At 32.8% G+C, this 23,882-nt stretch overlaps 1 protein-coding gene across 1 annotated transcript in view; it reads left to right on the top strand.

The window, feature by feature from the left end:
- Nucleotides 1-3,416: 3,416 nt before the first annotated feature.
- LOC127738406 (uncharacterized) overlaps nt 3,417-23,882 on the top strand; it is a 29,809-nt gene continuing 9,343 nt past the window's right edge. The window contains exons 1-10 of the mRNA XM_052249651.1: nt 3,417-3,423; nt 4,766-4,909; nt 8,656-8,716; nt 9,693-10,269; nt 12,118-12,243; nt 17,119-17,623; nt 19,181-19,292; nt 20,599-20,691; nt 21,340-21,469; nt 22,440-22,487. Coding sequence (XP_052105611.1) covers nt 3,417-3,423; nt 4,766-4,909; nt 8,656-8,716; nt 9,693-10,269; nt 12,118-12,243; nt 17,119-17,623; nt 19,181-19,292; nt 20,599-20,691; nt 21,340-21,469; nt 22,440-22,487 — 1,803 coding nt within the window. The remainder of the gene's footprint in view (nt 3,424-4,765; nt 4,910-8,655; nt 8,717-9,692; nt 10,270-12,117; nt 12,244-17,118; nt 17,624-19,180; nt 19,293-20,598; nt 20,692-21,339; nt 21,470-22,439; nt 22,488-23,882) is intronic.

Raw genomic sequence — 23,882 nt, 5'->3', positions numbered from 1 at the left:
TTAAGGTAGAAAAAGATACAAAGTAAAAATATAATGTATTTGTAAATTTGTGTTTCTCAGTAGCTTGTCATGCTTGTTGAAATGTCAGATCCTGGTAATAAGCCAGTCTGGTTGATAAATGTTTCTTTTTTAACAGATCATCCAACAGGTTTAAATTTTGACATCAGAATTTCAGGAGAAATCAACCTGTTTAATACATTGTATTTTTGTTTCTCACTTAACAGAGTTTTGACCATTTTAATTATCTGTTAACAGATTGTCCAACAGGCTTACTGGTTGACTTAACAAATCCCGTGGATAATGCACCCCAGTTAATTTCTACTACATCGCAGGAAGAGGATAAAGAAAATGCCAATCCATTGACAGGTTTGCCTTCTCAAGTTAATGATGTACACAAGATATTGAGTTGTCAGATATTATTTATAAAATATTGGGGGCCTCGGTGGCCGAGTGGTCTAAGTAGTTACTACTGTAATCACTAGCCAGTCAACACTGAGGTTGTGAGTTCGAACCCCGCTCGTGCGGGTGCACTCGACTCCAATCTTAATTGACTAGGATTGTCAGTTTTCCTATCGAAGGTCGGTGGTTTTCTCCGGGTACTCCGGCTTCCTCCACCAATAAAAACTGACCGCCACGAAATAGCCCAAAAGCGGTGCTTAAAAGTGGCGTTAAAACACCAAAAAATCAAAATCAAATTATAAAATATTTATTTTTGCCTTGGCTAATGCATGAAAAGATTAATAGTAATTACCATAACTATTGGACAGTACAACATACCACAACAACCACCAACACTTGGTTCCTTCAAAAAAAAATTATGTATATTTGATTTAGTTTTTTGAACTTATTTCATTTAACATTTTTAAAGAAAAACAGACAAATCTGCTTCATCTTTAAGATTTGGGAATGTTCTATTCATGTTTATTTGAATATATGCAACAGGCTCTTAGTTTCCACAAAAAGTTCTTTGCCACAAGATGCCTTGTACAAACAAATAGAGTGACTCGGATATTCTTTTTGTGTAAGACTGTCCATAAATTTTTTTTTACCAAGATTAATATTATAATTTTGTTAAGTCAAAGTGACATCACATAAGGATCGATGAAGTTTACTACATGTATTGTCAAATTTCAGGTTTAGGTAATACATCTTTTTATTATACCCCACGCAACGAGTTGCGAAGGGTATACCGTATAATGTTTTTGACCCGTCCGTCCGTCCGTCTGTCTGTTCGTCTGTCCGTCCGTCAGTCCTTCAGTCTGTCAGTCCTATTTCTTGTCATCACAACTCCTCTCAAACCACACAACAGAATTTCACGAAACCTTTTTAGATAATCAGGACATACTATGTAGTTTTGCATATCGACAGGAAATTACGATTCAATTTTTTTTCTAGGAGTTACACCCCTTTGAACTTATTTACTTTAATGTACTACTGCAACAGTTTGTCATCGCATCTCCTCTCAAACCACACAACAGAATTTCATGAAACCTTTCCAGATAATAAGGACATACTACGTAGATGTGCATATCGACAGGAAATTACGATTCAATTTTTTTTCCAGGAGTTACTCCCCTTTGAACTTATTTGCCCAATATAATACTGCAACCTTTTGTCATCGCAACTCCTCTGAAACCACACAACAGAATTTCATGAAGCCTTTTCAGATAATAAGGACATACTACGTAGATGTGCATATCAACAGGAAATTACGATTCAAATTTTTTTCCAGGAGTTACACCCCTTTGAACTTATTTGCCCAATATACTACTGCAACCTTTTGTCATCGCAACTCCTCTCAAACCACACAACAAAATTTCATGAAACCTTTTCAGATAATAAGGACATACTACGTAGATGTGCATATCGACAGGAAATTACGATTCAATTTTTTTTCCAGGAGTTACGCCCCTTTGAACTTATTTGCCCAATATACTACTGCAACCTTTTGTCATAGCAACTCCTCTGAAACCATACAACAGAATTTCATGAAACCTTTTCAGATAATAAGGACATACTACGTAGATGTGCATATCGACAGGAAATTACGATTCAATTTTTTACCCAGGAGTTACGCCCCTTTGAACTTATTTGCCCAATATACTACTGCAACCTTTTGTCATTGCAACTCCTCTCAAACCACACAACAGAATTTCATGAAACTGTGTAGATAATAAGGACATACTATGTAGATGACTATGTAGATGTGCATATTGACAGGAAATTATGATTCAATTTTTTTTTCTGATACAATTTTTTTTTTTTACACTTATTTTATTTCTCCAATGACAATGTGGGGACGTGGGGTATGTGAGCGCGCTCACTAAGGTTCTTTCATTTTTTTATTTATTGCTGTTTCTGGTATGTCAAATGTTTCCAGGATGGCAATTTTTTTTTTTTTTTTAAATTATGGAAATTTGTGAATTATTTATCAATTGCCTTACTGAATTGAACTTAGCCTATTGTTATTTATCTTCATCTGTGTGTCTATTTTTTCGTAGGAGTAGGGTCACTACCTATAACCGAGTATGGCAGAAAGTGATTATCCCCCGATTATAGTACTGATTTTCCTCGATTTTGTACTGATTTTTCATGATAAATTTTACAGTATAGTTCTGTTATTTAATTTAAGTAGCTTGAACTAATCAATTGGTTAAAGATCATTTATTCTGTCTGGTCAGCAGTCATTAGTAAGTGATATCCTGAGGTGGGATTGCTTTGAAGTTACATCATGGCCTTCCTTATTCTGTTGCAGCTGATTTGAGTAAAAAAATCTGTTTTAGTCTGCTTTTAGAAAACTGGGAGTAAAAATTAGATTTTTTTTCATGAAATTTGTTTCAAATATAATAATCTGAAAAATCCAAGTAGAAATTTGGACAAAATAAGCATTTAAATGGGGGGAAAAACTAGCAATTAAACTTGAGCTTTGGTGTATAGATTGTCCCCGATCTGCTTGTGTTGATTACAGATTTTCCCTGATACCTATACAGATTGTCCCCGATTTTGAAAAAGCTAATCCTTCAAAAATAAAGCTAATATGTGGATCTTCATTACACTTAGGCATGTGCTAATAAAAATAGTGGAATATATGAAAAATTTTCCTGCAAACCAGTAATTCTACAATTTTATATTTAAAATTGAATTAGAGATGTTTTTGTTCATTGATATTTCATTGGTTGGTTCAGAAACTTTAAACAGGTTTCTTCTTGCTTGGGGTTCATAACTTACTGTTTGTATATTTCTGGATTCATAGTTTGGTGAATTTGATAAATTGTCTGAAATGGTTGGAGATTGTGATGATTTGCCTTTTTTGATAATCTTTTGTGGTGTATTTGTTGATAAGTTACAAATTATAATTTTTTCATCTTGTATTTTAATAAAAGTTTTTCCTTCTCTGTCAAGAAGTTCTGGAATGAATGCATGGTATGTTATCTTTCACCACCCTCTTCAAGTCTTCTCCAAATGACAATTTTGTCAGATGGATGTGTCTTCTGATGATGAGCTACTATTTCTTCAAAGATGACATTTTTAGAAAGCTATTAAAGCTATGTTGATATTTTCTTGCAAGTAACAGTTAAAAATAAAACTTAGAATGAACCTTTTTCCTTATGATACTATAAGAGAAAATCTGGGAAAATCTGTAATTAACTTAATCTTCTCTGGGACAATCTGTACACTGATAGTGGACAATCAGTACACTGCATCAGAAATTGAAATCATATTTTTTTTAGTATTTTCCTAATCTCCTTCAAAAAGTACTTCCAGCTCTAAGTTTACTTAATATGCACATTTGAATAAGTATTCTATAGTTAGAGAAATAACATTTAGATATTTGAATAATATAAGAAAATCACTTCCAATGACTTCCTTGCTTCGGAAAAGTTTCTATTTTTAGGATTGGTCATCACAATCCATATTGCCCATGGGAGGTCAATGATAAAAATGTTTGAATGAAAAGGAAGGTTGCATAATTATTGACACAGAATTTTTTTAATTCATATATAATTACCCTTTTGATGTTCTCTACATAGGAAATTCCGGAAAAATCAGTAATCAATCTGGGAAAATTAGTACTGCAATCGGGGGAAAATCACTTTCTGCCGTACTCAGTTACAGGCAGTGAGGGTGATAGTGGTTAGTGTGGTCTGTCTTACTGTCAGGTATTTTTAGTCATTCCTGCTTTCAACTGGTCATCCTTTTTATGTATTATTTTACCAGAATAAAAAGAGATACAGGAATGCATCAACAAGACAGCTATCCAACAAACAAAAACAAAGAATCTTTTGTACTGTTTGTCATAAAGTTGTAATACAGTTAACTTTAACTGGGGTTAAAAGAAATATAAGACATATAAAGCTCATCATGAAATGAAATTGAACAAGAACAAAACACAATTGCGGGAGTTATAGCCTTGTATACTGATAAGAATAATGTTTCTTTCATTTACAAAGGAGGTATGCAAAATATTATGTTTGCACTGTAATGCTGAATAACTACCAGAAAAAAAAAAAATTCTCGCTTATTTATGAATTTTCAATATGATGAGGTTGATGTTTAAATGAGAGAAAATAACCAATCAATGCAACTAAAAACTAAAAATCTGAGGTAATGAATAAAACACATTTTTAACACCACAGAAAAGGCTGCAACAGATAAAAGTTTGTTACCAGCATAAAAACAGTTTGATTAATCAATTACATCATTTCATATTAATGTCCAGATTTTGTACTCGACTAAAGACTTACATGTCAATTATTTATAATAGATTCAATAGAAATAGAAAGAAGTGGTGATACAGAAAGAAGACTGAGTTTAACATTAAAGAATTCTGATGATATACAAAATCGTATCTTACGTGATGTTACAGAGCAGTCATTACCAAACAGTGCTAAAAAGTGTGCTAGTCCAGGTATTGTTCATATATTGTAAAACTTTAATGTCAAAATTGTGAGGATAAATAAAATCACATATGACAGAAACAAAACACTCTATTAAAACAGTGTGTTACTCCAGGTATCTAAGCTGGGTGCTAAAATATCAGGTGATATATTCCTGTGAGATGTCACTGAAGACATGGATGAGTTGTAACCAATAAGTTTTAAAAATGATAAAGTCCTGGTATTTGATAATTAACAGGAACTTTTGATAGAGGATTGAGTGGAATTTCAGATTATCAGAAAACAGAGCTAAGACCACACTAATTTGATGTCTAGTTCTTCGGACAACTGCTCCAAAAAATATGGGGCGAGCAAGCAAAATGTTTTTATTTTTTATTTTTTTCTTGAAAATGAGTTTTTTGGAGACGAGTGCTCTACAAGTGAAGCGAGCAGTCTAATTTTGTTTTAAAATTGTGTGATTTAGAAGTTGTACGATTTATGTACATGTTATAACTGGGTTACTTCATTGAAAAATGAGGAGGACAACAGATTCTCTAATGCATATAGTTTGATTTATTGGTGCCTGTACCATACCAGACTTTCTTGTCTCGCTGTGGTTCAGTTAATTTTGGTTATTTTCTTCAAGTAAGCTTTGTTGTCGGGAATTTTTATTTAAATCCATATATATATATATATATTTAGGAAGCATAGCAACTACTGCAATCTTCATTCTTTATCTAATAAAACATTTTGGTCATGCATATCTATTTATCATGTTTATGGTACTCTTCTTTAGGGTGAAGATTTATAAATGAAAAAGATTCAAGGGTTTTACAAGAGGAATAATGTTAGTTAGGTAAATGACACATGTTGAATAAAATTAAAATATGTGTATTATGTATCCAAACAATTGCCCCTGAAAGATATTTGATAGAAGTTGTTTTCATTATATGGTAATGATTGTTTATAATATTTGGCTGCTTGATATCCAGTTGGAACTATTCATCCATATTCAGGATCAAAATAATAAGTGAGGTGAATATTTCTTGCTTTGTACTAAAACAACAATGAACATGCTGAACATGCTGAGCAAGATAGTTATATTGCTGTACATATAGATCCCAAGGTAAAAAATGTTCCCTTAAAATGCCTGTCACCCCATTTAGATGCATCATTCTGACTGAGCAAAATACTCTTGGCAGATTCCATAAAGAAAAGAAAATTTCCGTCAAAAAGAACAAATTAAGAAAAATAATACTAACTGTTATTTGAATGATAATATGTGAATGTTTTATTGAATAGATATGTTAAATAAAGCAAGAAAACCAATTATTGGATATGATTGTTTCCATCTAAAGTAGAAATGATCAAAACAAGTTGAAAAATGTGAAATGATTGACAGAAATTACTTCCCATTTTTTGACACAAGGTTTATGTTTTACAATGCTTTAAGTTGACACTGGTATAATGGTTTTTATTAGTGTAGTCTGAATATTCAAACATCCCTGTTTCCAAATCTTTTGCTTTTCTTTTGTTAAAAACATCTGTGATATATATTCTTTTCAATTTCAAATACCTTGCTTATTAAATGCTCATCTGTCAATAAATGTTATGATAGCAACACGTTCATAAAATCTTGCCACATCATTGTAGGTACTTATATAAGCCTGTTAAAATTGTATTTCATAATATACATTAAACATACACATTTTGGATCTTTCAATTTACTTTATTTAATCAATAGTTTTATCAAATCTGTTGCTAACATAAGTTCTGTCAAACTTGTCATCTTATGTTAGCAACATTTGGATGTGCTACAAATTAGAGTTATCTGTCCTGGGTTGAAATCTTGTTAAATGTCAGGCAGCAGTTTTTTGCAGGAGTTCTTAATATGACTTTCAACTAGGATAAGATCTCTAATATTAGTTAAAAATCTCAAATATATGTTGTCCGTCAAATTTATTTATGTTAGCACAATCTTATGTTAGCAACAAGTCCGTCAATATCTTATGTTAGCAACACTATTTATTCTGTCAAATCTTATGTTAGCAACAATAATGTCCGTCAAATCTTATGTTAGCAACAAAAAAGTCCGTCAAATATTATGTTAGCAACAAAAAAGTCCGTCAAATGTTATGTTAGCAACAAAAAAGTCCGTCAAATATTATGTTAGCAACAATAAAGTCTGTCAATTCTTATGTTAGCAACAACTTCATTTCTGTCAAATCTTATGTTAGCAGCATTGTTCATGTCTGTCAAATCTTATGTTAGCAACTCCAAAATAATCCTTTTTTAAAGTTATTACAATTCCTTTTTTATTGGTGCAGATGTTAGGAAATGTTTTATTCCAATTTGCCTTTCATATTTAAGCAAGATATATATACATCCAAACCTTGAAAATACTGAAGATATCAGGATTGTTTGTGTTGCTAACATAAGAATTTTCTGTCAAATTGTCTGTCAATTTTGTTATGATAGCAACATTTTTTTAAGGTGTTCTTTATTTAAAAAATATAATGTGAATAGATCTATTTTTTGTCAAAAAGTGTTTACTTATATAAGTATAACATGTATTCCAAAACAGAACTTCATTGGTGTTGATTTTGTTAAACATAATTTTGGGAATTTTTCAACTTTCTTATTTGGAATCTGCCTTTTATCTTTTGCTCCTAAAAGCAGCAAAGCATTTAAAACTTTATAGCTTGACTAGAAGTGGTTGAACCAATTACACACCTCTAATTATGATAAGCATACCAATCACAATACCATCACCTTAGTCTCGTTGGTAAATTCCCCATAAGAAAAGAAGAGTTCTGCTTGCATGCCAAAAGACTATTAGGGGGATATGAGGTTTCATCAAATTCAAATACTTCTGTGATTTTTAAAAAAAGTTCATGGGAATTTACAATTCATTTCATCCAAGACAGATAGGTATATGCCTGTTGAAACAAGGATCAGGGATGACCATGGTTCTTACAAATATTGATGTGTTTGTGGTCATCTAACGAAAGATTTTTAATTTTTGCATCCTAGAACAGGTCTTCAAAGGTAAAACGGAAGCATATCGGATAACTGTGTGTTCAATAACTACTTGTCCACGGCAATAATGTGACACAATTGCATGTTGGAATCCCAATTTTTGACTTTTTATTTACAAATTGATTTATCACATGTACGTTTGAAATGATCGGATCATTATATGCAAAAGAAAAGTGTCTATGTGAAAAAAAATTTAAATAGAGAAACTTATTTTGGAGTGGCATGCGGACCACAAATTTGCAGAAGCGGTAATTTTTTATTGAAAAGTCAATTTCTCCAAAACAGGAGCGGGAAAATCCAAAGAACTTGGAATTGAATTGGTGTGGCCTAATAATGTGCTAGTACAGTTAATTTCTGTAGAAATTGGGAAATTGGATTTCTGATATATTTAATTTTTTCTGTGATACATGTATATATGTTGCCAGATACAATATAAAATCAGTATTGGTAAAATAGGCAAAACAAAGATCAACACTGGGTACTTAAAGTCTACTGGTACCAGTTTGCTGGACGATGTTCCTGGTTCTTACGTTCTAGCATTTAACATGAACGTTTTGTTATAATGGTACTGTATTTTTTATTATAAACCAGTGAACCAGTATGTCCCTGGTAAACCCCTCTCACCTTTCATATGAATTCCGAGAAATGTAAATTTAACATTTAGGTGAGGCAATTGTGTAACACTGGTACATTTAGTTTTGCTTTTAAACCTAATGGTTGTTTGTTATTTTGTTTTCAGGTCTCAGATTAATAGATGATGAAACATTTGACTTTGATTTGGCTGCATCTCCAGCTGTAAGGTGAGTACATGATGTGAACAAATTTTTAAACCACGGAATATCTTTTCTTATATGGCATACTTAAACATCAATATGAATCTTCATGGTAAAATACTCAACGAACAACAGACAGCATAAATTGTTAGATCACAAAGGTTTTTTTTTGGGAAAGGCCTTTTTTGTAAATATTCTACAAATTGAAAGATTTTCACATGGAAATAATTCATATCCATGGTAAATATCAAACAAACCATGGGCTATGAAAGAAATGTTAAGTTTATGATGTTCTATAGAAAAATATAAATTTTCTTGGTGTTAAAGTTTTGTATCTAAAACTAAATTTGCAAATGTAAACCTAGCTATCTTAAGATTGTTTTCTTCCCTAGGATTGCCTTTACCAAGTAAGCAACAACCTTAGATGACACAGTTGCAACTAGCCCTAAATTTAAATATAATATTGAATGTTTTCCCTCTCCAGACAGACTCAAACTACTTTGTTTTTGCATTCGCCTTCTTAAATGGTGATCTTTGTGTAAAATTGAAATTGTAAAAGTAGATTTTTTTAGTCACTGATGCATTTGAAATAAAAATTCTCTTGTTAATGGGTAAATGTTTTAGTTGTTGAGATAAAAACTTGATATTTACATATAAGTACATTTTAAGATGAATAGGGAAAAACAAAACTGTTGGAACCATTGCTGGTTTGTTGTTATTCTTTCTAATATAAACAATATTAGCCTTCAGTTTAAGATAAAAAATACCTTTGACCTTAGCATGCTGAAGGTCCTTGTATCCACAAAAAAAGAAAATTCTTAGAAATTCAAAATGATCTTTAAATTCTTAAACTTTTATTAAGCTCCATTGCATTTATGAAAGATAAGATCTATTTCCTTTACAGGTTCTTTGACTTTTTACTCTATCTAAGCATAATTATGTTCATTGTCTGAATTTCGGCTCCTTTGCTTCTTCAATTTTTATCATTAATTTTTATTTGCAGAGCTGAAAATATTTCACATGAGGAGGAGGATGAAGTGTTTTTTGGACCAATTTGTTTTACGGAGCGTCTCAAACAAACTGTTGTTCAGGAAGTGGAGGTACCTCCATTGAGCCCACTAAATCCGGAACAGTTTGCCTTGATGGTTAAAGAAGCTAAAGATTTAGCATATAGAATAAAAAATTCTAAGACAAGTTCAGGATCTGAATCATCTCAATCTTTATCAAAACTATCTTGTTCCTCAACAGATGGGGAGGTATCCCCATCAATAAGAAAACATTCTAGATCTGGTACCTTCACTAAATGTCAGAGTCCATTAGAATTGTTACCAGAGGAAATAAGGAAAGTTTTACCAGTTATAGATGATTCTTGTAAAAAGTTACCAGATTGTAGTCAGTATGCTGTTAATAATGTAGAAAAGTGCACAGAAAATGCTGCTCGTGATGTTAGGGAAAGTACAGTAACTGATAATAGAAATGTAAAAATAAATGCTAATCCTACTCAACACAAAACAAGTGGCAGTAGATTACAACTTCCATCAAAACTTCAGGGATCAAAATTAGCCAAGCCATCACTTAAGGTAACTAATATTAATGATCAGAGTTCACATTGTCATATTCTTTGTCTTTTCAGTTTATGAGATTTTTGTCTCTCCTTAATGAAGTCATGTAGGCGAGTCCAAGGTGTGCTGTTTTCAGCAGCATCAGAGGTGGTGTCAACAATTTATTAGTTTATGATTAGGTCAGTTTAAGGGGAGCCACTAGTGGTACATCAATGATATTTGGTATGCAGATGACCCAATGGCCATCATATCTTAGCATTGGCATATCTCATTTCCATGGAGATTATTTGGCCCTTCCCCCTCAGCCATGGTCTATTGACTTTCAATTTTTAAAATAATTTACATGTTAAAGTTTGTGATTATGTCAGTTTAATATGATGTCAATTAAATTTGGTAAGCAGTTGCATTAGCGTTCCATAGATGTTGTTTTCATGGAGACTATATGCCCGGGGGGTTACTGACTATCCTTTCGGGTATAACTGTGCCGACAGCACTTGCCAAATCATACCCTGTTCTAACCAGAAAACATTGAAAAGCATACCCTGTTCTAAACAGAAATATTGAAAAACATACCCTGTTCTAAATACGCTCAGAAAATGTATACCCTGTTCTAGACACGCTCAGAAAATGTATACCTTGTTCTAGACAGAGACCTATATGTTCTAGACTAGTTCAGAAATATATACCCTGTCAACAAACAATTCATTAATGTAAGCAAAAAACATACTTGTGTCAATTTCCAATATCCAAACTGTTGTTTTTAACTCGATTTCAAAAAATAAAACTCATTTTTGTTATACATGTTTAATTCCATATTCAACCATCAAGTTTACATTATTAATATATCTAAATGCAAACCATCATTAAGAGCAGGAAAAACATAAAAAACAACCAGAAAGGCCGAGTAGTTCCGATTGGAACAATCTGAATCGGCATGGCAGCTGGTCCGGACCAGTTCAAGCAGGAACAGTCTATACTAACGCTAATATAGAATGTCCCTGGTACAAGTTAAAACAAAATAGAAATACGATAGTTTGGCATATTGTTAAACTGTTAAAGATGACAGTTGTTAAAATATGCACCGGAAATGATCCTGTTCTAGACCGTATAAAATAGATGCTGTTCTAGACTCGGGTTCTAGACTGTATCTTAAACAGTTAAATAAACGATCCTGCTCTAAATAAATACTTTGTTTAAAAAAAGACACTGTTCTCACCAACAGGGCATGAAAAAGCGACCCTGTTCTAACCAGAAGGACATGAAAAAGGGAACCCTGTTCTAACCAGCAGGGCATGAAAAAGCGACCCTGTTTTGCGGCACACTCATACCACTAAAAACATAGGATGTAACCACCCCGGGACTATATGGCACTGCCTGTTCATTGACTTTGAAACTTTTGCATAGTTTAATTTACATGTAAAACTTTGTGTTTAGGTCAGTTCAAAGGGAACCACGCATGATCAGTCAATGGTGTTTGGTATGCAGTTGTATTAGCATTGACATTTCTCATTTCCAGGTAGATTATTTGGCCCTGCACCTTCAGTCATGGTTCATTGACTTGGAATGTTTTGCATAGTTTACATGTTTAAGTATTTAAAGTTTAATCAGCTTTCATACAGCAAGCAAAATAAATCAGTAAAAATATGAAAACCAACCATTTAGTCAGTATGGAAAATTCTTACTTGTATTTTCAAAGAATGGGTAATAAAACAAGTTTTTGTGTTAACTTTTACAAATTAGACTTGTTAAGGCTGAACAGGGCATAACAAAAATGTACAAATAAAGTTCACAGATAATACAAATTGGGGTTTGAAATTACATATATATTTAAACATGTAATTGCTATTATTTTATTTTTCTTCATAGTATGGCAGTAGTTGTGAAAGCTTGGATGGGAAAGAAAACAGGATTAATGGACATGAATCTGACAGTAACTGTAGTATAGCCTCAGACTGTAGTGATGTATCTGTTGGCAAAAATAGTCAAAATAAGGTAACTGTCCACCTACTCTGCAGTATAGCCTTAGACTGTAGTGATGTATCCATTGGCAAAAATAGTCAAAATAAGGTAACTATCCACCTAGTCTCTGCAGTATAGCCTCAGACTGTAGTGATGTATCCGTTGGCAAAAATAGTCAAAATAAGGTAACTGTCCACCTAGTCTCTGCAGTATAGCCTCAGACTGTAGTGATGTATCTGTTGGCAAAAATAGTCAAAATAAGGTAACTGTCCACCTAATCTCTGCAGTAAAGCCTCAGACTGTAGTGATGTATCCGTTGGCAAAAATAGTCAAAATAAGGTAACTGTCCACCTAGTCTCTGCAGTATAGCCTCAGACTGTAGTGATGTATCCGTTGGCAAAAATAGTCAAAATAAGGTAACTGTCCACCTAGTCTCTGCAGTATAGCCTTAGACTGTAGTGATGTATCCATTGGCAAAAATAGTCAAAATAAGGTAACTATCCACCTAGTCTCTGCAGTATAGCCTCAGACTGTAGTGATGTATCCGTTGGCAAAAATAGTCAAAATAAGGTAACTGTCCACCTAGTCTCTGCAGTATAGCCTCAGACTGTAGTGATGTATCTGTTGGCAAAAATAGTCAAAATAAGGTAACTGTCCACCTAATCTCTGCAGTAAAGCCTCAGACTGTAGTGATGTATCCGTTGGCAAAAATAGTCAAAATAAGGTAACTGTCCACCTAGTCTCTGCAGTATAGCCTCAGACTGTAGTGATGTATCCGTTGGCAAAAATAGTCAAAATAAGGTAATTGTCCACCCAGTCTCTGCAGTATAGCCTCAGATTATACTGATGCATCAAACTGCAAAAATAGTCAAAATAAGGAAATTGTCTACCCAGTAATTGCAGTATAGACTTAGAATCTAGTGTTGCTTCAAAGGCAAGGTAACTTTTCCCCTGGTCTCTACAGTATTGCCTCAGAATATAAAGTGATGCATCAAACGCCAAGGTAACTGTTTACCCAGTCTCTGATGTATAGCCTCAGACTGTGTCACTGTAGTGATGTATCCAATTGCCTAGAATAGCCAAAATGAAGTAACTGCGCACACCATATCAGCAGTACAGCTTCAGATTCTGGTGGTGTTTCTAACAGCTAAAATAGTCAAAATTAGGTAACTGCCTACACAGTGTAGTATCAGCAGTATAACCTCAGACACTAGGTGTATCCAATGGCTAAAATAGTCAAAATTAAGTGACTGACTACACAGTATCAGCAGTATAGCCTTGGACTCTTAGTGGTGTATCCAAAGGCTAAAACAGTCAAAATTAAGTGACTGACTACACAGTATCAGCAGTATAACCTCAGACTCTAGTGGTGTATTTAAAGGCTAAAACAGTCAAAATTAAGTGACTGACTACACAGTATCAGCAGTATAACCTCAGACTCTAGTGATGTATCCAAAGGCTAAAACAGTCAAAACTAAGTAACAAACTACACAGTATTAGCAGTATAGCCTAAGACTCTGACTATAATTCAAACAGTGAAAATAATCAAAATAAGGTATTTACCAGGCTACCAGCTCTATAACTGTGCTACAGCTCATGACTGCAGTGATGTACCTAACAGTAAAAAGAGTCAGAATAAACCTACTCATTGGTAGTAACTGCAGTATAGCTTAAGGCTGTATTAAAAATAATGTATTTATAAGATATCTTCCTCCTATGTCACTGTAGTATAGACTCAAAGGGGCCTCGGTGGCTGAGTGGTCTAAGTAGTTGAACTTCTGTATCACTAGCCTGTCAACACTGAGGTTATGAGTTCTAATCGTGCACTTGCAGGTGCGCTCTACTCCAATCTTAATTGACTAGGATTGTCAGTCTCCTGACACTCCGGCTCCTCCACCAATTAAAACTGATTGCCACTAAATAACACAATAGTGCTGAAAATGGCATTAATCACTAATTACTAGTTACTTTAGTTACGTTACAGTCTTTGACGTTAACAATAAGAGTTGCATAAGTTAGTGTCTCTGTTTTGCGGCTAATTCGTAATACTCCGGCCAAAGGAAAGTGCAAAAGAAAAAACTTAAATAAAATCGAAAATTTCAAACATTCACATTAAATTTAAATCACTTTAAAGTCCATGTATTAAAACAAATAACTTCTTTAAAGTTCATATATAAAGAAATTAAATTTACTGAACAGTCTCTATGTAAATCACAAACATGAAATTACAATGTCCATTTATCTTCCTTTGATCGACGAAATTTGGTAGCCTTTTCGATTTAAAAATGTTCATTAGAAACTTCAAGTCAATGAGTATATTTGATCAATTGGACGATTAGTAAATCCGTTTTTTCCTTGATCGGCTACTACATAATTTCTTTATTTCTGGTTCCCTGCTCAGTCTACTGATAATTCTCGATGTTCTGTTCTTGGTTACGTTATAGGTCCTCGGTAGGTCAGGCAAATTCTCTTTACATGGTAATTTTGTTCTATAGTGATTGTCGCGATGTGATAGAGTTGACTCGTATGTCTCGTAGTAGTGTTTGTCCTTGTTTGTAGATTCATCACACGTTACTCCTGCAGATTCCAATTTCCAAAATAGCTCCAGATATTCCCCTTCCTTCTTGTGTTGTACCAATACATTCAACGTAGCAGCTGTATTATTGATTCTTCTATTGTTGGCATTGGTCCAGACAATAAATATCCCAGTTTTGACTTAACTGCAGTGGGACCCATTCCTCGTAGTATATCGTTTTCAACGATGTCCCAGTAGTAATCTGCTCCAATCAACATAGCTATATCAAAATGTTCATCCTCACTCATAGGATGGGCCAATTCTATACCTTGAAGATATGACAACTTTAATGCTTCGTAATGGGGACGATTTGATAGCGGTGCGGCGTATGTTGGTACTATGAGTACCTCCATTGATAATTTACCTCCATGTATAGTCTCCAAATGAACAACGGCTTTTTCTAGGTTTCTTACATTACGATTAGTTTCTCCAAAGGCAGCGAGACTGAGTGTACTCATTCCACAGGGTTTTAATTGTAACTGTTTTGCTAGATCCTCCGTGATAAAAGATTGTTGTGACCCTTCGTCTAAAAGAATATTTGTTACAGTGGAATTATTGCCTACTAAAACTTGTGATACTGCTGTCTTTAAGAGTACGTCGGTTCTCTGTTTCACGGGATTTTCATACGATGTGTAAACTGTAGCTGTGTGTGTTTCTACTTCACTATTTATAGTATTTACAGCTGCGCTTGTTTGTCTGGTTGTTTGGTTCTCAGTGTGTTGTTTCTTATGACATAAGCTAGTGTGATGCTTTCTGTTGCATATACGACATGTATATTTTGACGTACACTCTGAAATTTTGTGACTTCCAAAGCAGTTAAAACATAACTTTTTCTGTTTGATAAATGCATAGCGCTTTTCATTCATTGCTACTTTTGTGCAGTCTGATGCAAAATGTGGTTCTTGGCAAAACACGCATAATTTTACCTTATTTATTTTGTTCTTATTTCCTCCGTTCTGTTGTATACTAGTGTTGTACCTTGGTGTTGCTGCAATATGGAATGATGCGGTAGGTGTCAAAGTGTCGGACATTTTGAAATTTCCTGCTTCCTGTATATATGCTTCTTTGACAATGGCTTCTCTCAATGATCTAATATCCCAGCTATTATTACAATGCTCCCGAGTTAGACTTTTACGCATTTCAGTGGGAAGTTAACCAAATATAATTGGTACAAGTAGTGTCCCAAAGGTATCTTGAGATTGTCCCATAGACTCTAATCCCCGTATACTGGTTTCCATTTTATCGTAAAAGTATCTAATGTTTGTTGGTGAGAGTGACAGGCTGGGCAGTTCCAATAAGTTTTGCATGTATGCGTTGATAATGTGTTGTTTTTGTCCAAAACGCTCCTTTAATAGATGAATTGCTTGTTCATAGTTGGCACTAGTGAGAGCTAGTGCAGAAATGCATTGCTCAGCTTCCTAAACGATTTGGGATTTTAAGTAGCTGAATTTCTGTACATTCGTGAGAGACAGATTTGTGTGTACTGTTGTTTGGAAAGAATCCCAGAAGGTTTGCCATGCTAAGATATCCCCGGAAAATGTCGGTAATTCAAGTTTAGGTAGCCTGTGATAAAAGTTTGACGGGATTACGGGAATATGTTGTGACGGGTTTGTTTCTAAATCTTCATCAGTTTGATTACAATTCTGATTGAGTATAGTATTAGTAGTGTGATGCGATGAAGAATGTGCATAATCACTCACCATTTGTTGTGATACACTTGCCTTTGAGTCTGACAGTATATCCTTAAATTTGCGAATGGTGATTTCCATCTGAAAAGTGTAGTCATCCGTATCTAATATTTCTTGTTCCATTTCTCTGACTTCCGTAATGTCAATAATCTTGTTGTCCAAATCCTGTGAAACGTCCCTTTTCTTCTCGAGTGTTTCAACTGTTGCACATAGTTCCTGGTTAGAAATGTCATTTTCGGCAATTTTTTCATCTGTTCTATTTATAAGTCTGGTGACGGGGCTTCTGTGTCCGCCACATATAGCCTTAAACTTCTCCATAAGTCACGGCACCAATGTTTGGGTTTAGTGGTAGTACTTCGCTTGTGTAAATGATAGAAAGACGTGTGTATATTTCAAACTCTGTTTACTATACTGACTAGAGACGTTATGCATACAATAAGCGTAATAATGATATGACGTTACAATATGTTACTTTAGTTACGTTACAGTCTTTGACGTTAACAATAAGAGTTGCATAAGTTAGTGTCTCTGTTTTGCGGCTAATTCGTAATAATAGCCTCAAACGCAAGTGATGTATTAGTAAGGCAACTTCCACCCCTGCTGTACATAATTGTTAATAATAATCATCTTTTACTTTTATTTCAGTGTATAGGAAAAACAGGCATTCCTAAAACATCAAGATTGAAGGCTCCAGGAAGTAGGTTAAATGGCTCTTTTAACTCATCTTTGAATAATTCTCTCAATACATCTGCGAACAGTTCAAGGGGCATTTCTAAGATAAGGCAGTTAGCTGTTCCAAAGTCTGCAAGTAACACAGCAAGTAAAGGAGTCACTCCTAAATTTGGAGCACCACCTAAAAGCAGCAGCTCAGCTAATGTCCAGAAAGTTGAACCATCAGAGTCTAAAGACAAGAAACAGAAATCATATGAACCACCCAAAAGGAGTTCACCAAGACTTCAAGCCAAGCAAGGTTTGAATGATAGTAAACAAAAGGCTGGAATACCTAGTTTGAAGGGGCCTTTTGCTAAGCAAAGTCTAATGAATCCTGGAGAATTACAAAAAAGGGTCCATAAAACTGTGACTGGTAATGGTCCACTGAAAGCTATGCAACCATTGGATATAGTAAATAAACCTATAAAGAGCAAACCAGGTGAGATAGGTCACATGGATTTAATATATTTATAAAACTGTAGAGAGCCATTCAGGTGAGTTAGGTCACAAGGATTTTATACTTATATATTCAGTGTTAGTGGTTTATGCACATACAACTAAAATTTCATACATGTATATTCCATATGTGTGATTTAAACAGGTAATAATAATTTTGTACATGTATATTTTAATTATGAACAGTGTATTATTTCATGTTTTACAGCTGCCAACATAAGCATGAGTGTTAGTTGTATTTCTATATCTGTATATCAGCTGATTAAGTACTTTGAGCTTGCTTTCAGTAACTGTTAGACACTATTTGACATAATTTTTATTATTGTTTAACTTGCTGTTGTGTTTTTGTCATTTGAGTGCAATACATATACTTTTTAAAAGGTTTTTTTTTCTGAACTGCTTTTTAGCATACCTTCTATTTTTTACCTTTAGTTATTCTCCTCATTGATAAAAAGAGGAGGATCGAGTAGTAAAAAAAAACTATTTTAATCTATATACTACTATGCCTGTCCAATGTCCGGAACTTCTGTGTGTCTGTTTTTGTTTTGATCTTTCTCGTTTTCGTCTTTTAAAGATATTTTGTGTTGATGGATCTTTTATAGTCTGTTAGAATCCAATTTGTCTATATAAAAGATGATTTATGTGTTGATGTATGGTATGAGTACTTTTCCGTTTTTGAAAGTGGAATACATTGTATTGCACTTGAAGAGAATTTGAAGATAGAACAATGTCTCATTGACATATACCTATGTCTATTTTTCAGATTGATGCATGTTGTTTATACAGATAAGACTGATTTTATACATGTATGTGGTTTTTATGCATACAAACATGGGTATCGTGCATGTAAAAACTATGTTTCTGGTATATACCCATACAGACATTGATTTCATACTTGTAAAAACTATGTTTCTGGTATATACCCATACAGACATTGATTTCATACTTGTAAAAACTATGTTTCTGGTATATACTCATACAGACATTGATTTCATACTTGTAAAAACTATGTTTCTGGTATATACCCATACAGACATTGATTTCATACTTGTAAAAACTATGTTTCTGGTATATACCCATACAGACATTGATTTCATACTTGTAAAAACTATGTTTCTGGTATATACCCATACAGACATTGATTTCATACTTGTAAAAACTATTTATTTCCTACTTGTAAAAACTATTTATTTCATACGTGTAAAAACTATTTATTTCCTACTTGTAATATCCATTAAACAGTTAGTGTTTTCTATATTAGTAATCCTGAAAAGTGACACCATTGCATTAATTTCATTGGATTGGCCACATCTTGGAACAATTAATTTTTTGTGTTCTTTTATCAGCAATAGGAATATTTATTGACATACTATAAATTAGTAGAATTTGTAGTATTTTCTCGGAACAGAAGCTCCAAATTGTCTGAAAGTTCTTGATTGATATAATAAGATTTGAAACTGTTTAATATGCCCTTTAGTGTATTAATGGGGAAGAGTTTTCTTTTATATCAACAGACCTTTTTTAAATTTTACTTTTTTAGACAAAAAAGCCACTACAAGAATGAATACCAGTGTTTCTACTCCAGTTAAACAGGACAAGTGTGTCAAACCTAAACTGCTGGCTAATAATTTTAGGACACCAAGTAATTCAAGGTATGGTAATTATCTTTAGAGCAAATGTTTATTTAAATACATATACAAAAAACATCATATTTTATGGTATGCTTTAATAATTACAAGGAATTTATTGTAAGCACTTATAGGTTTTAATAAAATTTTCTTAACATTATTGTAAATTGAGGTTGAACTGCATTGGCACACCACTTTTCTTTTAATATTGCTGACAAACTCAATTTTAGATTTATAGTAAAAATTATAGACAGCTTGGGAATAAAATGAAAACAAAAAAGGAATACTGTGGATTCTTTGTTATTCACGGGATACCATTTTTTTTGTGGATTTCTCAGGTATTGGTAAACCCCAAACTGAAATATTCAACTAATTACACATTTTCTTAAGGCTTGTATATAGACTTTGGCTAATCCACCAAATCAAATATCCATGAAAATTCACTATTATATGCAGACATGTTTAGATGTATTTTTTAGTGAGAATTTGCTTTATTTCCCAGACTAAGAAGTAAATCAATGTTTTTTTACAGGCAATATTTTGCCTTTTAACAATTCATGAAAGTTATTTTCAGAGCAGTTATTTTCAGAGAAGTTATTTTCAGAGCATGGTATATTAAAATGTTCATTCACAAATTTTTTTTGCTATTTACAAATTAAGGCTATTAATATATATTGTTCCACATAATCAACTGACATATAAATGACTTTATATTCAAAAAGTATGGATCTCAACTATCAGTAAAGATACAATGTATGTGTTTATGACTTCTAAATTTCAGGTACTGCCTCAGTGGTCTCATGGTAGTGGGTTTGATTCCTCGACTTGGTCAAACCAAAGACTTTTTTAAAATTGGTGTTTGCTGCTTCTCTGCAAAGTACAAGTTATTAACCCTTAGACTGCTGCATACATTTCTTTTGTACTTTTGTGTATTGTTACTTTTTTTATCAAAATTTTTCACTTTTGGTTTTGTTGCTTATAGCTGATTTAAAGTCAAGAGAAACTCAAAAATATGCGGAATTTTCACTAATCGAAATTCATAAAAGTCTAAAATGCCTTAAAATACTGCTTTATTGGAATGACAATAGTCGCACATAGCAGTCTATGGGTTAAGGATTAAGAACAAAGACTTCCTGCAGACTGTTACCTTGTGGACTAGCACATTAAAAAATGAAATAAAAACAGTGTGTCAGTCTAGTACACAGAAGGCTTCATATTCATATCGCATTAACATATTCTCATCCTAAATATGCATTTAAATTTTCCACTAGACATTAAACAGACATCTATCATCATCATCTAAATGTCAGGTAAAATTTTATCTTTTTAGCTCAACAAGTACTCCGTTATCTAACAGAAGGAGATCCTGTTTGCCAACACCACAGAAGTCATCTAGAGGCTCTATTGGATCTGTACCAGAAAGGTAGGACTGCCTCTGATAACCATACAAAAGCATTATACTTGATATTTCCTACTCCCTTATTAAGCATGCAATATAAAGCAGTATAAGTTAAAATTTTCAAATGTTATCATATAGTAAATTGAATAACATTTTTACAGTATGATACTTAAGATTAATCTAGTATTGAAATAGGCATGTTATTCTTATCATGAAACAACATGGGATATTGACTGCACATACAATTTACTTATGGGAAATGCAACATTTAAATGTGATTACTTGGATAGTTATAAAGTTAAAGTGTATTTCTTATATTTCCAGGGAGTTGAAAAAAATATAACTTGCGATAAGTAATATACTGTTTTTTCTTCATGTACACAATATAAACAAATCATTACCTGGCTTTTTTTGTTATATCAAATCTTTTATCAGCCCACATGGATGTTGGATTCCTGGCTGATATCATGACTTAGGATGTTGATAGATTTTATATAAAAAATTCCATGTAAAGTATATCAGATTAATCTTGTATTTACAGATTTTTATCAAATTGAGTGTGTTTTTTCCAGCTTCAGAAGCAATCTTATAAAAGTTAAACAAATTGAGAAAATGACTCATGAGATTTGAGCACTTCATCATGACTAAGCCAACTACCATTTTGTATTTCAGTCCTTTATCAAGAAGAGGTGGGAGCGGCAATTCATCACGACTAAGTCAGCTCTCATCCTACAGTAGTATATCAGAATCACCTGTGTTTAACAATAGTGTGTCAAAATCAACAACCAAGAAAAATGGACAGGTATTGTAAAATGTCTCTGATTGATTAAGATGTATTTTTTTTTTTAAATTCTATTTTTTCCTCTGTTACAATGAGAAATAAGAAACAGTGATGTTCAGTGTTTATCCATCTAGGTCTGTCAATATATGAATTGTGTGACTGAAAATCCCTGGAAAACTTTAAATGGATGCCATTCATATTCTATAGGTTGTTTGTTTTGATGATAGATTCCAACATATTTAGATTTTTCAGGATTTTTGCATACTTTTTCCAGTAATGTTGGTATTTTATATGTATATTGAAAATAAAAAGTCCAACTGTCATATCTTTTGTGTCTTAGAAAATTGATAAATGATTTAGAGTATTTCATTTTAAGCTTATAGTATTTCATTTTAAGCAGCTTTTCAAAAAAAAAAAAAAATCAGCTCATTAATTTGGGGTGGTATGGCAGGCAGCTATTATTGCTGTTTCTGTACTTGAGATCTGTTCAACAAATGCATTTCAAATTTTGATATGTTTTAATTGATCACAAAATGAAGGTCAATTTCAATATTTATGATTTTCACTTCTGCTTTTCTTAAGTTAAGGGCCTTGATGATTGGGACATGACACTTAATGTTGTTTTCCATACAATAATTTGAGAAGAGTTTAACCAATATTTTTTTAATTATAAAATGTTGTAACTGATGACAAAATGGAGGTCAAGTTGGAAATTGATGTTTTTCATTTTTGCTGAATTTTGGTCAATATTTGATAAGGAAATGAAAATTTATGTCAGGTTTTGTGCAATAACTTTAGAATGCTTCATCCAATCCTTTTTAAATTTTGATATGCTTTTTCTTGTGACAAAATGGAGGTCAAAATTGGTTTTTATGATTATCGCTTATGCCCTTCAGAAGATATTGCCCTTTATTAACAGTTTTTTATCGCTGTCAGTTTTTATAGTCACTTGTATTATTTGTTAAAAAATATATTTTATTTGTTATTTCAGTGCTCAAACTTGGTTGAAATAAATGACAAGTCACCAAGCAGTATGAAAGTAAGTCTTAGTTTGATTGTTTATGACAGTTTATGTGTAGAATATTACATCCTGTTTTTTGCCAGACTAGAAGCAAGACTAAAAATATAGAGTGATTATAGGCAAAGGGCAGTAATACTATAAAATTATAAATCCAATGCTTACAAAATTTGAAATGCACAGTTGCACATTTTATAAAGCAATTGTATCGTTTGGTTCCAATCCATTTGAGTTGTATGAGATTTGCAGAGGCAAATTGTTTAATATTTATAACATGGCAAATAAAATGGTTTTCAATGGAAAACAACAATAATCGGACTAGACATTGTAAAAGGGAGTTTTTCTATCAATGTTAACTCTGGATTTTGAATTGATAATCTTTTTTTTTTAATTCTGTTTCTTAAATTTGTGTGTGGATATTTTGTGTTCACAAACTTTTATAACAAATAGATCAAGATCAATCTGTTGTCATAGATATGGTGTGGAAATGGCAAAAGAACTGCACGGCAAATGCCAAATATTATGTCTTCAATACTTGCAATGAAATATTCATAAAAAAGAATAAACTGTTAGCTAAGGTATCTTGAATGAAATGTCTATATTTTGCATATTAGGTTGACAGATTTCACTAACAGGTAAGAATGGTATATTCTTTACTATGCTTTGACAGGTGTCATCTCTGCATGGTTATTTATATATTTAAGCTTATATCATATATATGCCAATTATACTCAGACTAAAAATTGTTTCTATTATGATCATCATGTAACAACTAAATTCAGAGTTTGCAAAAGACACTGGCTAGATGGGTAAAACCAGCAAAATGCTTTTCCAACCAAGTAAATGAGACTTTTAAAGGACATAATTATTGATTGTTCAGTGGAATTTTGTTCTGGTATGTAATATTTCTACACCGAACCAAATGTCCAGAGAGCATGGTCTACCTTTGGTAACACTAATCTATGATCTTCTTTTCTCTTTTGATTGATTTTGGTCAAGTTTTTCAAATAGTTTATTTCTTATACCCTGGATTATTTTATCACTATCTATGTACTCTGTAATATATTAAAAAGTCTAGCAACATTTAGGTCACTACATCATAATTTTGCACTTGAGTGACTTTTGCTAAGTTTACCATTTTAGGTCTATATATATAGTAACACCCACTATGATTTCACTGCTTGGAATAATTTCAGTCTACAAATCGGTGCATTACATATGTGCTGATTTGCTTTACATTTGCGCGAGAAATATCATTACACTTGTGTAGATTTAAAAATAGTAATTTACAGGTCAAAAGGACATATACGAACTGTTTTGTCCCTCCCAAGGGTACTTGTAAGGTGGCTTTATATAGTAGTGATTCCAGACATAACGGTGGTTCTAGTTCTGGTTTCATCATAAACGTACTTATTG

The sequence above is a fragment of the Mytilus californianus genome, unplaced genomic scaffold (assembly GCF_021869535.1).
Source record: "Mytilus californianus isolate M0D057914Y unplaced genomic scaffold, xbMytCali1.0.p SCAF_1, whole genome shotgun sequence".
In the NCBI taxonomy this organism is placed as follows: Eukaryota; Metazoa; Mollusca; class Bivalvia; order Mytilida; family Mytilidae; genus Mytilus; species Mytilus californianus.
This window is presented reverse-complemented; position numbering and strand designations above follow the sequence as displayed.